This window comes from Pithys albifrons, chromosome 6 (assembly GCF_047495875.1).
Source record: "Pithys albifrons albifrons isolate INPA30051 chromosome 6, PitAlb_v1, whole genome shotgun sequence".
Classification (NCBI taxonomy): Eukaryota; Metazoa; Chordata; class Aves; order Passeriformes; family Thamnophilidae; genus Pithys; species Pithys albifrons.
In genome coordinates this window covers 60,612,450-60,629,701 of record NC_092463.1, presented here as the reverse complement: position 1 = coordinate 60,629,701, position 17,252 = coordinate 60,612,450, and the positions used below count along the sequence as shown (strand labels likewise).

Below are 17,252 nucleotides of genomic sequence, written 5' to 3'. Positions count from 1 at the left end.
AAATCTGCAATTTTTTTACCACCTCTGAACTATCTGAGAGGCTTCCCTGAATCTCCTGAACCTCTTATTTTCAAGCTATCACAAATGATTTTACTGTTTTCCAGTAAAATCTGACAATCCCGCAGGCCAGCCACGCATGACAAATTTTCAAATGTACTGTTTTGCTGATCAATTTATCCTACTTTGATTACACCTGTGGAAAGACATGTTTTTGGACAGGATGTATTTTCTGCATAAAAATGCTTCTGCATGCCCCTGAATGCTGTGCCATGGTGCAGTCAGGCCACACCATGACTCGATGGCACAGTGAGTTTTGCTGCATTAAAGGAAGTGCTATGAAGTTGGCACTGCTCCTTTACTATGGCATTCCCATTATGGACTAAAATTGCTAAATGTCTGTCTGCTCAGTCCCAAAGACTTACTGTGCTTCCCTTTAGGATGCCTTCCTCATTTTCTGGGTGCTGGGGGCAGGGTGCTCACAGGTTGGTTTGTTCCTGCTTACACTTAGGCACAGTCACCCTTGGGCATAAATTCAGAGCAAACCACTGAAAGGGAAGTTGGTCAGCACAGGCACCATGTTTCACTCCTTTCCAAACACCAGCCTGTTCTCACAGCTGTCCCCTCGTGGCATGGGGCATCTGCCTTTCTGGTGCCCTCTGTGCCCTCCTGAAAGCAACCCCGTAAGTTCAGCACTGAGCAGCCTGGATCACTGACAGAGGTACCTTTTCAAACACACACATTTCTCTAAAGGTTACCTCTTAATTTTCGCCCAGCTGAGGTGAAATTTCTGAACACGTGGGACTGACATTTCTCACTGCTATCCTCACAGTGGATCAACTCTCCTGAAATAGATGACATCCATCTATTTTCACTCGAAATAGTATTACTCACAGCAGAAAAGCTCCTCTGTAAATAGTATCTCAAACACTGCCAATTGACACAGAACGAGATGGCTACTCAGAGGTGAAAAAGGCATCAGGGATAATTTCTTTTTTCTCCAGTTGTAGGGGATATATATGTGCACACCATAATCCCATCTATCTTACATGAATGCTTTAATTCAGGAAGAGAAATAGCTTTGAACTTTCATGCTGAGTAACAGACACAGGGAACCTTCAGCTTAACTCCCCTGAACTCCGCAGGCACGCAGAGCTGCAGCCAATATCTGTGATTTACACCATGTCCCCAAACACTCCTGGTGGTGCCCAAGGTTGGGGTAAGGATTGATGTGACTGCTCTCAGACTCACCTAATTACAGGCTCACTTGTCCTGCCTTCTGCCAGTACATCAGCTTGGCCTCAGATACAGCTGTGCTCCTGGTGCACTGAATGGATTTCCCATAGTGCTGAGCCAGTTCTGGGAACTCCAGGCAGGAAGGACACGGAACAGACCATGCTCAGGGACACTCTGGAGCCACTCTTTCAAATGCCAGAGATACAGTTCCATTGTTCCTTGAGAGAGTAGATACTTAAATTAGACATTATTAACAAAAGATGCCTGAAAGTTGGGTAACTGGTTTGGTCTGCCTTGCTTTAATAGTGACAACAGGTTTTTTGAGACTGAGGTCCAGAGTATGCATTAATTTTATCTATGACTAGTGTAAAACAAAAAAGATGCCATTTAAATGAAAAAAAATCAATTATGGTTCCAATTTTCCTTTTAATATAGGCATGAGAGCAAACATTTCTTTTGCTTGGTTTTCACATTATCTGCTCGGTCCCTGTTTAGGTTGCAGGACTGCTGTGATGGGAAGGCCTGAGGGATCAGCAAAACAATCAAGGAAAGTAACAAACAAACTGTAAAGGAAGGAACAATCACTTCTTGTTTTAAGTAGAATTAAAATATGTTCAAATTCAAAAGACAATTTAGTAATACCTGTTGACTACTCACTAGTAAAAGGCCAAACCTGTGATCAGGCTGAAAAATCACCTCTCCAGCTGCAAATGTACTTTAAAAATACATACTTGGCTTTCTTTAATCCTCACCTTAACAGGAAAGTTTACCTTTAAAATTAGTAATTACCTGAAGGTGTTTTGGTGATTCTCTCGTTCTAATTTCATAGACATTGAGTAACTATTTCCTGCTTTGAGTGTGGAGACACAACAGCAGCAACGCCCACACATTCCAGCACCTGTATGAATATTTTGCATAATATTCAGTGACAAACAAATCTGCATGTTTAATACTGCCAAAGGGAATTGTCAAAAATAGCCCTGGATTACATCAAATACATTTCCAATTTTTGAGAGAGAAAACACAGATTTATCCATACAGCAATCAATTGTTAGAAACCAAGATTTTTCAGCTCTGGTTTAAATTCATGAAAAGCCCCTGGTCCCTGCTGTGTGTTTGAGTGAGGGTGTGACCTGCTGTAGAACCTCCCAGCCCTTCTGCACAGGGGTGGATCTCCAGTGCACATGTACAGGCACACAGACACTTGGTAATGAAGAGCTATGGGCCAGGAAATGAGCACAGATGACACCACCAGTCGTTTGAAAGAAGTTACAGAGAGAAGGACAACCAAACCCAACTGTATGTAGTGCTGTAAAACAGCATCCAGCCCTGCAGACCCTCTGGCTGCAGCCCCAGCACCTCCTGAACACACTGCTTTGGCAGGGACTCTGTGCCCCTTCTCAAGGGGGTTCTCCCTATCAGGGCACAGACACACACAAAAAAAGAAGCCTGAATCAGTTCCCATCATGTTGCTGCTACTTCTGTCTCAAAGAGAACATAATAAGGCTTCCTTCCTAAACCCATTCAATTCCAATCAAAACACTGAAATGGAACAATTTCATGTACAAATTTAGGAATAAAAAAATTCAAGTGTAAGGCACTGCTGAAGCACAGCTTTGGCTCCAACTCACAAATCCACCCCTCAGACTTCTCTGCACCTCTCCCACTGCACAGCAGTGAAGAATTTAAATGGCAGATATGTGGTTTGGGGGACCTTGTTTCACGTTTGTTTGCTTGTGTTTCGTTTCACTGGGCATGACTTCTGACATCACGTGTCCATGTGTTGTCAGTCTCCTGATGATGGTTTCATTAAAAAACCCTTGAATTTGACCCTTTGTATCACTTACTGATATACACCCTTCTCAGATACACCTGAACCTGTGTGTGGGGTACCCACTGACAGTACAGCCACAAATACTCCTGGTAGTACCTGCCAGCAGTAGTAGCACCTTACTTGCAACAGCGGCAGCTCCGTAACACCACTGAGGTCAGTGACCAGCTGAATCATAATTATTGTTCATACCTGCCAGTGACAGAGAAGAATAGGATATCAAGCATTCACAAACCCCAGACTGGATATTTTTAATTTTTTATATTTTTTTAATTTATACCACCATGAGTCTTCCTTACACCACTTTAAATTCCACTGAGCATCCAAGCTGCACCTTAAGAGGAAGAGGAGCTTGTTGGCAGGTGCATTTTTCTGCTGGCAGAACACGTTCCTCAAACAATTATATCTTATCACAACACTCACTTAAAATTTTACATCAAGCTGTATCATGGGGGCCGTTTAAAAACCCCCTATTAATGACGATTATGTAAGAACCATTAGATGTGAGACATTCCCATATTGCTCGTAGGAGTTATGATTTAATTCTGTTACAATCGACTCTACCATTTGGAATCACTCCTGACATTTTACCTTTTGTTTTGTAAAACGTTATTGTCTGCCACAGGAAAAAAAAATATTCTGGTTGTCATTTGCAATCTGATTGAAAAGATGTCATCAATTAACTCTTGTACAGAGTTATACCTGAGAACTCACTGACAGCTCTTGTCTTACTGGAAGACAGTTGTTATTTGGGTCTCTGAGGCTCCAATAAATCCCACACCCCCTGCAGTGAGTTCGGCTGTTACTCAGCATTCTGGGGAATGGTTCCACTTTCCTTTGCCTCTAACAGTGCCTGGCCTGGCTCAGTCAGGACTGCAGGGACCTCTGGGAAGGAGCATGGTTTTAGCTCAGCAGGTGTTTGCAGACACATGGGGAGCAGAGTCGAGAAGTCACTCCCCTCCCAGGACACAACACGAGGTTCTGGGTTAGTAGCCAGGCTGAGCCTTTTGCCAACAGGAGAAGGCCAAAGACATTTCAGCAGAGCTGGAATTTTCATTTTCTGTTTCTCACTCATGAACATTTTTTTGTCAGCAGGAGAGCTATGGAGAAAATACTCCTTTACAGGATCACTAGGTAGAAACAGCTACAAAATTCCAATTGCCTATAGTGGGAGCTTTGACCAAGTCCCTTAACTAACAGCAAGTTTCCTTTCACAGAAGTTAGAGTGATAGTCCTACTCATGTTAATATTATCCTATATATATCTCATATATATATATGTTCCTGAGCAGAGAGAAGGTCCATCTCACAAACAGAGAGGAAAATTTTCTTAGATTATTGTAATACACATTATTTTTTTTCAGCATTTTCATTGTAGTGCCTGTATGTTAATAGGGAATTTCATCAGTAAAAAGAAGTTTTGAAAGTTGCTGCTTACCTGAGTCCCACGGAAACACAGGGAATTGAATTTTCTCCTCAGTGTGCTGCTTGAGCTGGGGCTGGGGCTCCTGAGCACTCTGTAGGTAGGTGTGATGTGACTAGAGATGAAATTGCTTCCTAAGGAAAAGTTCCTCAGCCAGGGCAACTGCTTAAAATGCAACATAAACAGGCCTGTGTCAATATTTTGACTCTGTGTAAACAATTCAAGCGGTATCACTCTGGAGATAATGACACATAATGCTGCATAAAACGCTCTGAAAGGGGTTTAGTGAATTAATCTGCATTTGTGCTCTGGAAGAAAATTGGTCTGTGCAGTGGAAAAACGTGAACTTCTGTGCTCCCGTTAAATGTGATCCTAACACGGTCAGGAACTTCCAGGAAGGGAAAGGGCTTCACTGCTACCAAATAAAAGGGAAAAGAGTCATTTTCAGACCCTGTACTGTCTTTAATCCCATTCTCAGAGCTTCAGAAATTGGTCAGTATGACAGACTGAATACACCATTTTGTCTGAGTAAGTATAAATGAAATATTTCTTACCGTTCTGATGGCACATCTCTGGGCAAACACTGTCTCATTTTTGCAACATCATGAGTTGGAGCTGGAAAGGCCACTGATCAGTGATTTATAACTGATAATGAAACCAAGGGAAAGCAATCTGTACATAGGAGTTTATTTAGATGCCCACAAATTTTAAACCATTCCCCTTTATAGCTCAGCCCACTGGGTATCTTATCCAACTGAACTACCATTGGGTTTTACAATGTGATATACAAAATGAGTTGACATTATGATTTACAAACATCCTTTGAGTATCATATAAAACACAACTCTTTCCCTTATTATACAATCATCAGGGCAATGCAAATAGAGTCAATACATTAGTAGCTGAAAATCATGGGGAATTTTAAGAAAATAAATTTAACTTTACCACACAAACCTGTTAACTAAAACAAAACCTGTTTAAAAAAATGGGAATAAAGTTGTCTGAATGATTAAAGTAATTTTATATTCTTTGCCACTGTCCCCTTAAAACATAATAGTACTTCATTGAAAAGACAACTAATTTCTTCACTGTATAGTCACACTTCATTCTTATTAATCATTTTCACATTTTCTGCATGAAACTATGAAAAACTCACAAATGTAGATTTTCCAAACCGTAGCCACTATGCTTGTTTCTGCAATCTTTTCCATATACTCAGTGTGTTTAATGAGATAAACAATAAGAAAAAAACACTACACAATGAGCAGAACAAAACACAACAACACTTTAAAAATGTGACATTTAAGCTGTAGGTGCATCACCATAGAAATATATCCTTGTTCTAATGCCACAAACTTTTTAGCCTCATGAAAAAAACAGACATTAATTAAAGAGAATCTAAACTCTAAACTCCATACAGGTCCAGGAGTTTTAAGTTTTATTTCTGTCTAAACTCAGGTACTCAACAATGCAGCAAACTGAAAACTAGGTGTTTTTGAATGCCATAAAATAGGAAAAGATAAAATCTGTTCTGGTGATGGAAGTTACCAAGTGCCAAGGCCTCCTGTCCCTCCTGTTGCTGGTACAGGTGCCTCTGTGGGAGCAGCACCTGGGGGTGGCAGATATCACTATTACTGCAAACACAAAGTAAGAAAAACTCTGAACTCATCAATGATGTTACAAATGCAAGCTAATTCTACCCTAGTCAAATTATATAATCTTAAGGGGTCTGTTTCATCACTGTGTAATCCAGAGGAACTCTACCCAACAGAAAGCTGCTAATGACCAGTGATTCTGTTCCTGAACATGTCTTGAATTGGCAGTGAAATGTGGTCTTAGTTCCATCTCTCACTATCACCCTCTTGTTGCTGCTCTGCGTGTTCAGGGGAGAAAGTGCTTTTTCTGCCATGTCATTGAGTTGATGGCATTTAATTTCATAATTTTTATAAGACGGACTTATTTTGATTATGTCCATTCTGTCCATACCTTTGAATGCTTTAAAATGTTGGACAGCTGTGAAATATAAGTACTATGCAATTTGACTGTACATACATACATATTTTCATAAATACATCTAACAGGGACCTTGGAACTAAGTATGTGATATCATGGGACAAAAACCACGACAGGCTGTCTTATTTGTCAAGTCTAGACTCAAAGTAAGAAGAGCTGAATTCTAGCAATGTTGTCAGTACACAAATTAAAACAAAAGTACAGCATTAGTTTACCCATGAAATAATTTAAACATATTTGCAAATTTCTTGCCAGGAGAAGTGTGTAATTTAGAACACTGCAAACTGTAGCAACCAGGGACTCGTGTGCTGTGCTCTCAGTCCCGGACAGGCTGGCGAGGATGGGCAGTGATCGGTCCCAAAGGCAACTCCCACACATCCTGCTCGGCCGGAGGCTCTGGAAGTGTCGTAGCGAATGCCAAGGCATCCCGCGCAGGTGCTCCCCATCCAGCAGCTCCTCCCTCGGCCCCGGGCAGCCTGGGCAGTCAGTTATTGTGCAGACACTCCACATCCACCGAGCAGCACACGTTCCCATTCTGCACACACAAACAGCAGCACCAGGTCACGAGGAGCTGAGGGACATGCAGACACACACACACTGCCCACCATACCCTCCATCGCCCCAGCATGGCCCCACCGGTGGCTGTTGGAGGAGGCTGACTCTGCCAAATAGCTCTGGACTGGCCTGGACTATGCAGAACTAGAAATCTGGATGTGGTCCCCAAAGTAAAATAGAGCACAGCAATGGCAACAGAGATGACCGGATTTTACTGTCATGGAAGAAAGTTAATGGAGAGAGTTTTGATGTGATCCACACAGGGAAGCTTTCTGTTTGTCTGAAATTAGCAGGTAGTTCAGGTTCTTGATTCATGGCAGATGTGGGCTAGATGGGGACAACACACACCATACAGCTTGGAATTTAATCCTTTGTTAAATATCTTTCTCTAACATCCAGTCGTTCATAAAGCTACCTTATATGATAAAATACTACCACAACCACTAAAAGCCCAAATGAGCAGCTTTTGTTACTTTTTTTTGTTTTTAAACCCAACACAAATCTACAGGAAAAAAATCAAAAGAATGGCAGAAAAGCTACCTTCAATAATTTAAATCCCTGGAATGATAGCTTGCTCTCCCACAGTGAACAGAAAAATGTTTTATAGAACTCAAAACAACATTTTCATAATTCTGGTATTAGCACAGTGGGGTCATCACTGCACAAAGCAAGGCAAATAGAATGCAGTTCTGCATTAGAGCCACTGGGTTAAATACATCTTGATGGGGTCAGGGAACAGAAACTGTGACATTGCCTTCCCATTCCTGCTGTGGCAGTGCCTTCATCTCTGAGCTGCAGTGCCTTCTTACTTGTGCACTTGCTGGTAGAACTTTTATTGGTGTTTTTGCCTCAGCTTACCAGGTCTGCAATACACATTTTCATGAACATCCATATTAGGCAATTACTGAAACGTTACCCTAGATTGACACTGAGAATGCCCCAAGGGCACTCAACAGAATGTCTGACACTGGGATATAAACATCTCTGTGCTCAACATTTTCAACACGGGAGAACTGGTTTGGTTCCACTCTGCAAGACAGAAAGGACGTGTGTTTTCTGCAGGCTTTCCCATCTCCTTTCCTCCCCAAGATCCTAATGGGAGCCTCCAAGCAGAGAAAGTGACCCCAATTTTATTCAGCCATGCACATTTCTGGCCCCATTGCACCTGGCCCATCATACCTTGCATTTGCAGGTTGTACAGGGAGATCCCACCATTGTCCACACAGCCCCGCTGAGCCTCGTGATCCCATAGCCATCTGGGCAGGTTTTCCTGATGTCATAGGTGATGTTGTCAGCCAGACAGGGGTCACTGACACAGTGGGGACAGCACTCTCCCTCTGAGATGGCTGTGTACTCGCAGCTCAGACTCGGGCACAGCAGAGGCCAACAATCCACCTCTCCTTCCTACAAAATCAAACCAAGTCTCATTGAAGGTGTTGCCATTTATGAACTACGATGGAACTTTTTATCCTGGGGAATGGACAAGTTTTGTTTTGCCAAAATTGCAGTAAACTAAATGGATCACATCTCAGTTTGGGTGATCATGTTCGAATACTGAGCTGAAGTTTCCTCAGTGTAGCAGATTATCATTTGGTTGTTCCCTGACTAAAGAACTACAGGGGAACTTGAGTTCTTTGGGATTTTTGAAGGCAGGGTTAAATACTGGGTTCCAGTATTTTGCACAAACTACAATTTTTGCAGTGATTGCCTTGCAGACTCATGAACTCTTTCCACTCCTGGTCACATAAACATCTCTGTGGGATCACAGCAAGCATTTAAGCAGCAAATTAACACTGCAGAGATGTAGGTTAGTATGTTTGAGAGGCAGTGAACATTGACCTAACTAGCAACAGTCAATATTGACTCCTAAAGGAATTGTTGGACCAACACCATTTACGTTCCACTGACTCATTTTATTATTTAGCTTTGTGGAAAAAAACCAACAAACCCAAATCAAAACAGTGTAGTAGACAGAGACAGGTCAGTTCTGCAGAGTATTTCTCTGTGTGTCTAAACCTGCAAAGGGCTTCAATAACTTGCATTATGTTACTCTGTGAACACTTGAGATGTTGAGAGCATCACACAGTACACAGGCCCTTACACTGGAGCTGATTTGGGGCACCACTGTCTTACAGTTCTGCATGATATCCCAATCATAAAGTTAGGCAAAGAACTGCTAGCCACAACCTCAGTACTTACTCTGTGCATTATGGATAATTATCTCCTAACAGTAACTTAGCTTTGAACGTAATTTCCTTCCTGATGCTCAGACACCTCTTGATTAGTATCATATATAAAGACGATGTTATACTGACAGCTATAAATGGAAAACTGATCATTTTAATGAACTTCATTGATGCACTAATTAGTATATCTGTGGAAAACTTAAAGCTTTAAGGAAATAATGTACACTGTCTAATGAAAAAATAAGTGTTCTTTACTTTGTATGTTTTTCTAGTAATTTCACTTTTCTTTAGCCTTTTTAATGGGGTTAGTTTTTTTCTAATTTACAAAGGGGCACTGGCACTTCATGTTTCCAGCATTTGTTGAATGAAAAAAAAATTAAAAATAAAACAATAAAAAAGGATTTTGTCTTCCCTTCTGCTAGGACAGCCACACCAGCTGATGTCATCAAAAACTGAAACTTCTCCAACCAAATCTGTCACATGAGAAAAAAATCTGAAAAAGTAATTTAAAATCAGAGAACCTTGTAGAATTTCTCCAAAGTAGACTAATGCTACCATTAATATAAGGTTTCCAAGCTTTTCTCAAGCTTTTCCTTTACTCATACACCTATTTATTCAGCAGCAAGACTGATGGTGCAGCTTCCAGTTCTCTGGGGCTCTGCAGGTGCTTGATCAACACTCCCAGTGTGAAAGGAAGGTGAAGAGCAAGCCACGAGTCTGCTTCAGCTTTGCTCTGCTCAAAATCCTCCTCCTTACTGATTTAAAGAAAATCCAGATATTGACAGCAAAGCACAATTTTACTATGGCCTGGCCATGGCCAGGGGCACCAGGGGGCTCATGCCCCAAGTATGTGTCCACCAGGTATACAAAACTCAGCCCTTTCATGCAGTTAGCTCTAAATATTATCTGTTACAGGCACTCTGTGGATTGACATCATGGAATTATATGTTCTGTTGTTTCTGTCTTATGTTGTTTACTGTAAGGTTGTTTACTGTTCTCCCCCCCCGCCCCCCCGTGTCCAGGTTCTGCTCCCCCCTCCTCATTGTGTTAGAAAGCACTTCTCACGTGCCCCGAGCTGCCTGCCCGTATCGTAGTAGCACCAACTCAAGCCAGCTCTAGTTCTCTTTCTATCCCAACTGCCCCCGCTTGGGCTGGCCCTATGTGCAAACACTTACACTTTGCAAGGTCTCAGTCAATGTGCAGCTGATAATAACACAATTAACTCTTGTTCATCACTGCCCTCCCTCCCCCCAGTTGCTCCCATACCAGGCAGCGGCACTGCTGGCAGCCGTGGGTCCAGTTGTCTCCGCTGCGGTAGAGCCGCTGCCCGTCCTGGTCCAGGCACTGGCTGGTGATGCGCGTGTCGCACTCAGGGCAGCAGAACAGGTCGGCGCTGGGGTTGGCACAGTCACACGCTGTCCTGCGGCAGAACACGCGCCCATCCTGCGGGGACACCGCGTGGGGTCAGCCACAGCCTGGCTGAGCTCACAGGGCACAGCACGGGGCACTGCACGGGGCACTGCACGGGGCACTGCATGGGGCACTGCACGGGGCACTGCATGGGGCACTGAACAGGGCACAGCATGGGGCACAGCACGGGGCAGTGCACAGGGCACTGCACGGGGCACTGCATGGGGCACTGAACAGGGCACAGCATGGGGCACAGCACGGGGCAGTGCACAGGGCACTGCACAGGGCACTGCACGGGGCACTGCACGGGGCACTGCACTGGGCACTGCACGGGGCACTGCATGGGGCACTGCACGGGGCACTGCACATGACACTGCACGGGGCACTGCATGGGGCACTGCACGGGGCACTGCACATGACACTGCACGGGGCACAGAATGGGGCACTGCAGGGGGCACTGCACATGACACTGCACGGGGCACAGAATGGGGCACTGCACGGGGCACTGCACTGGGCACAGCACAGGGCACTGCACGGGGCACTGCATGGGGCACTGCATGGGGCACTGCACTGGGCACAGCACGGGGCAGTGCACAGGGCACTGCACGGGGCACTGCACGGGGCACTGCTTGGGGCACTGCACGGGGCACTGCATGGGGCACTGCACTGGGCACAGCACAGGGCACTGCACGGGGCACAGCACGGGGCACTGCACGGGGCACTGCATGGGGCACTGCACGGGGCACTGCATGGGGCACTGCATGGGGCACTGCACGGGGCACTGCACTGGGCACAGCGGGGCACGGAGGGGAGTGGGGAGTGCTCAGGGTACTCCAGTTACTGCTCAGAAGGGTTGTCGTACAAATACCACCATGGATCCGATACTGCCTGAAGCTGAGAACAGGTTTCCTGTTTCCAGCTAACTGAATTTAAAACAAGTCAGTATCTCAGAAGAAATACAGTGAAGCCATTTCATATCTCATTGGTTACATCAACAAACTCTTCAAACAGTTGCCACTTTAATAATTATAATATTTATTCAGTACTATTTTGACTGAATGTACCACTATGAAGAAAATAAGTTGAATAAAGGCAGAAAATAAGTTGACTAGAGATAGAAAATAAGCTGAATAAGGGTGGTTCCTTTAACTTCATCAGAGCAAAATACAGCACAATCACAGCAGCACTACTTGTTCTTTACTCCAACCTCACATCTGGACCAGCTGTAAGACAAATGGACTTGTCATCATCCATTACAGTTCAGTTCCTGTATTACAGAGGGCCTGGATTCTGTAGGTTTTCCAAAATATGATTCTACTAAACATTTGCTTACAGCATTGGGTGGCTCATTTTGTTCAAGACTATTGAACAAAACTCTTTGAGATAAACAGAAGAATTGCTTTTGCATCTAAAAAAGAAAAGGATGTATTACCTTTGCATCACAGAAAACCAAACACATTCTAATTCTAGTTATGAAATTTGGATGGACTATCGTATTTGAAATCACACCCCTTCCTGTAGGTGAGACCTCACACTGAAATGCTACATGTAGGCTGGGAACTGAAATCACAACTAATAACGAGAAGATTATTGAAAAGTTTTGGCATGAACTTCCTTTGCACTCGTTGCCAGTTATTGGATTAGTTTTCAAAATTCCCCTTTTGGCTGGTGACAGTGCTGGTAGTTCTGTGCTTCCCTAAGCACCTCTGATGTTGCCTTTACTCTCCATATTCAGAACACTGACAAAACCTGATGATTTTGCCAGAGAACTTTTGGTAATCCCAACACACTGCTACTCTCTTTGGTCTCTAAGCATCCATGTTTTGTCTATAACCTCACTAGCTCTGTACCTTCCAAAAACCATTCTTACCCCTACACTGCAGTGACACAAAACCTCTTGGGCTACATCTCTTGTACAGCTTTGCAACTCTCTAAGGCAGCCCTGAGAAATATGTCAAAAATTGAGAAATACATGGAGAAAAACTTATTCTCTTTAGGTGAGTAATAACATACAGCATCTTATTCCCACCTCTCTCCCCACCTTCCTCACAGAATCAGTTCTACCTTCTTCAAAAGCACCAGTGGTATGAGCTTGGTTCTTACCAAAGGAAAAACTGATGCACAAGGGTGACACACACACACAGTTAAGGGTGACTCAAGTTTCCACAGAGCCCCAAAGCCTGGTTAGACAGAATCAGACCCTGCAAAACCCAAACCAGCCCATGGGTTCTCACCCTCAGGAACACACACCAGCTTGGCACAGCCCTGCTCTCAGTGCTGGGTGCACCTCCCAGGCCTGTCCCATATAGGAAGGGAGGGTTGTTACTCAGAGGACAGACTCAGAGCCCAGACACAGCCGGACTGCACAGCCAGGCTTGGTTCCGTCATGGACAGTGCCACAGCTCCCCATTCGCCTTCACATTTCTACCAGCTTTAAATTTGATGGCTGTTCAATCCACAAGAATTCAGGAAGATGCCTATACAAGACATACCAATAATACTTCAGGTACAATGTTAATTTATAGTTTTGAGAATTTATGATTTTGTAAACTTCACATACATTCAGATGGGCAAGGATAGTTTGAAGAGATTGGGTCCTGTGAAACACTGAAATGCCCTGTGCTTCAGTAATGACACTTGGCTTTATTTTTTAAGTAAAACAATATTTCTTATATTTCAGAGTATCCTGTTTCACAAATAGCTTTGAAGTTCATTAAGTAAGGTTATGTAAGGTATTTAACTTCCTTTGCACCAGATTATAAATTTAAATATTTTCAAGATAATATCTATGTGTTTCAGCCAATGCAGGAAATATATCCATCTGACCTTTCCTAAAGTAACTATAGCAAAAAAAAAAAAAAAAGGCCAGTTTTATTTTAAAACTGAAACACTGATTTGTCTCCTGGACAAAACAAGTAAGAGTAAGTAGTATAAGGAATGGTTTAGTTACATTCTGCTTTTCTCCTCACTGCAAACTGAGCAGGCTGCAAAAGACAAGAAGGGCCAGGTCTGTGTGCAATGGCATGGAAAAGATGGGTTGGAGAAGCAGCCTGGTGTACTGGTAGCTATCACTTCCCATGTATAAAAATAGAGTTCAATAAACACTGAGTGAAGACTTTAGCCTGCCTGAGATGTGGCAGAGGAGGAGCTGTCCCTGCTTTCCCTGTTCTGTGGACAAGAACTTGGCTCTTGAAACATGCAGCTACTGGAATGAAATTAAATGCAAATGTTAATTCACAGAGGACAAACTAAGGGGGGAAGATATAAAAGAGAGCAACAAACAGTGTCAGGCTTAGTTTAGACTATCTATGTACTAGTTAATCATTTGTATATTTTCATATACCAATAAGAGCATTCAACATAAGAAATGCATGCAAAGAGAAATGGCAAATAAAATAAATTTACGAGCAATCTGAAATGGGAATACTAATAGTTATAATTCTGCAAAGGGAGACCAGATGTCTTCACACTGTTTATTCTATTGACTGGAAATCCTTCTGAGAGGCCGCCAGTTCCCCAGGATTACCATAAAAGCTTGATATATATTCACTAGAGTTGTACACTTCAGCTTCTGAAAGGAGGAGTTTTAGGGAGCTTGAGGCTACTTGAGGTAAAAAATACATCAACTAACAAGAACATATTCCCCATTGAGCCCAAACCAGCAGTGTATTTGCAGGTTCTGTTCATCAAAGTCTTTTTTTTTCCCTTCTGCTATACCATTGCAAAACAGAAAGGATGAGCCTTTCAGCTTCTTGCACCTTCAAAGCACCTCTCCCCTCTGTCCCCCTTCAAACCCTCTCATGGCTCCTCTGGCTCCTCAGCACTGAGCCATGGACACTGACAGACCAATCCCCGTGCCCCATCTTTCACAGGGGCCAACATCTAATCTGACTGGCTCTGAGGCAGGAGCCTGCAGAGCTCTGCTGTGCCTGTGGGCAGCTCTACCTGAACCAGGTCCAAGAGGCCACAAAAGACCAACCACCTCTCAGATGAGGGCGTTTTTAAAATTCTTCTGGTTTCACTGACAGCTTTCCTCTGTTAACTGGTGAAAATCAAGAAAGCAGAGCCAAATGTTCCTCTAAATTGGTTACCATACTCAGAAAAAAATGGGATAATTTCCAGAGGGGAAAAACAAAACCCCAAACAACTCCCTACCCTGTTCCAAGTATTATCTCCAAGGTAGACCTACTGATGCTAGACCTGACTTCTCCAGAGGTGCAGAGAGAGCTGCATTGCCAAGCTGGGATGGGGAGGGAAAAGCTGGCCTTGGCCCTTCTTCATCAAGGAAATTAAGTGCCTGCTGCTGGTCCTCTAACCTTCGACCCATGCTCAGACCTTCCTTCTCACACAGCTAATTCACAGGTATTGCAAGCAAAGGGAAATGTGGCCAACAAGAAGTTGGCTGGTGCAGTACTGAGAGATGCATATCCACAGGAAGGAGAAACCCGAGCCTGTTCTCAGCATTTCCAGTAAGTGTGCTGGAACATTGTGCCAAAGGGTAATGCAAGAGCCTCTTCAAGGCACACCCTGAGGTCCTCTGGCCTACAGGGTGATGTGGCAGGAGCTCAGGAGGGTTGGCCATTGTTCAGCTGTATGCATATTCCCCAAATAAGGAGAGAGATGCCTCCCCAGCAGAATATGCTCATCCCAGCTGCAGTGCCCACAGCACAGCTCACTCTCTGTGAGGACAGTACTTCTGCCAGCCCCAGCAGCACTGCTACGTTGGGTTTCTGCCCCAAGCCCAGAGAATGGCAGGATGCTGAGGCCCAGCCCAGCTGCTCTCACCTTGCAGGAGCAGACGGAGCATCTGTCCTCTCTCAGCGTCCACACCTGCCCGTTGCGCTTGAGCCCATCTTCGTGGGGACAGTCTCCACTGCAGGAGGGGCCCGAGGGGCACAGGCAGTCAAAGCCCCCTGCCAGGTTCACACAGGCTGAGTCGTTCCAGCACGTGTGGGTCTTTAAGGCACACTCATCAATATCTGCAAAACAGCACAGGGATAAAGCTTCAGGTGCTTTTCTCACAAGGACGAGTTTTATTTCTGCATTCAGCAATTACTGCTTGTCTGTCTTGCTGGTGGATGAGGGGTTTGTATCTTACATATTTACTTGCTAAACATTAAACAGTGATGTTCTTTAGGTTATTCTCCAGCATTTATTTTGATTCCACCAAGAATTCTTAAACTGTCTCCATCGGGCTTAATTATGAGTGCTGAGTGTGACATACCCAGTGGAACCACAAACCACAGGCAAGCCTGAACCTTCAGACAAGGTGTCCTCTGATTTCCCAGTGTCTGCAAACCAGTGATCACTCAGAGTGACCTGCTGTCAACTAGACCACTCTCTGTTCTGGATTTTACACTGAAGTGCACTACTCCTCCTGAGTTCCTAGGATGAGCAACACTTTCCTAATGAAAGCAGTCAGTTGCATCCTTTTCCCATTGCTGGAAGGTATAAGTGAATTGGAAAAGAAAAAAAGAAAAGAAAAAAAAAGGAAATAAAGAAAAAAATCAGACACCTGATTCAGAAAAGAAGTCTTAAAAGTTATGCAGTATGATTTAGCAATGACACAAAGAATAGGTGACAAGAGAAAATCATTATACACCAGAGGAAAGTGACTTACAGTATCCCATTAAAATTTCTTTTGGAGGCTAAAATATAATTATGCAATATGAATTTATTTAGGGAGTTCATGCAGTGTTCATTTTCTTGCAGTGAAAGCTATAAGATTTTTAAGCACTTTGTTCAAAACAGGTATTTCTTTCAGAAAATAACTTTGAACTTTTCTTAAACAATATATTGACAGATTGTCCAGGTAAAATACCAGTCCACTGGTGGGTCACCTTTGTCCCTACAAGAACAACAAAGACTCTAAGCAACAGTGGAAAGAAGGCTGAGGAGGAAAATCCTTTAGAAGTATGTGATTGTTTCTGTCATGAAAATTCTGGCATAGTATTAGATAATTCAGAAACTAAAAAGGAAGAACCATCACATTTACCATTTAAAATTACCTTATTGCTAGTGTGAAACCTAGAACTGTTCAGTATTACCCAACAGGACTTTTAACCCCTCTCTAAAACAGCAAATCTCAAAATTAAATAGAATTTACGAAGCAAAGTTACCTAAGGTTTAATTTCAGTGGGATGTGATGGCCAGTTGCTCTACTCTTTGCATGAGTGCCTTGGGTTTATGAGTCACCTCCTCAAAATGTTGTATCTTGAAAAAGACTTTAACAACTCTCTCAGTGTGAGGAAGGAAACTCTAACCATCAAGTCCCTCAATTCAGTCTGATCAGGTTAGCCTCGTTCCTGATTCCAATTCATAACAGTCCAGGAGCAAGTGCAGTGTGGCCGTGCCCTTGGATTGACTCAATGCACGACGGAGTCGAGGCTTTGGGACAGCAGAAAGCGGCTGTTCCCTTCGTGCTTGAGACCCAGAGGGCAGCTGGAGGCAATGGCACTGCAGTAGGGCTGTGCCCCGGGCCAGCCTGTGGCCAGTCCCTGCCAGATGTGTCCCAGTGCCCTGACAGCAGGAGCACTTGCTCCTCACTCAGGGGTGCCTCAAAATGGGGTGCTTTGCTGTCCCGACTGTCTTTGCTGTCAGGA

At 43.7% G+C, this 17,252-nt stretch overlaps 1 protein-coding gene across 2 annotated transcripts in view; it reads right to left on the bottom strand.

Annotated features, from left to right (window-relative positions):
• Positions 1-5,157: 5,157 nt before the first annotated feature.
• The window catches only part of NELL1 (neural EGFL like 1), a 282,113-nt gene continuing 270,018 nt past the window's right edge, over positions 5,158-17,252 (bottom strand). For both annotated transcript variants that reach the window (XM_071559105.1, XM_071559104.1), the window contains 4 exons: positions 15,436-15,629; positions 10,507-10,683; positions 8,234-8,458; positions 5,158-7,034 (listed from right to left, as the gene is read on the bottom strand). In XM_071559105.1, the coding sequence (XP_071415206.1) occupies positions 6,984-7,034; positions 8,234-8,458; positions 10,507-10,683; positions 15,436-15,629 (647 nt within the window). In that variant the 3' untranslated portion in view covers positions 5,158-6,983. The remainder of the gene's footprint in view (positions 7,035-8,233; positions 8,459-10,506; positions 10,684-15,435; positions 15,630-17,252) is intronic.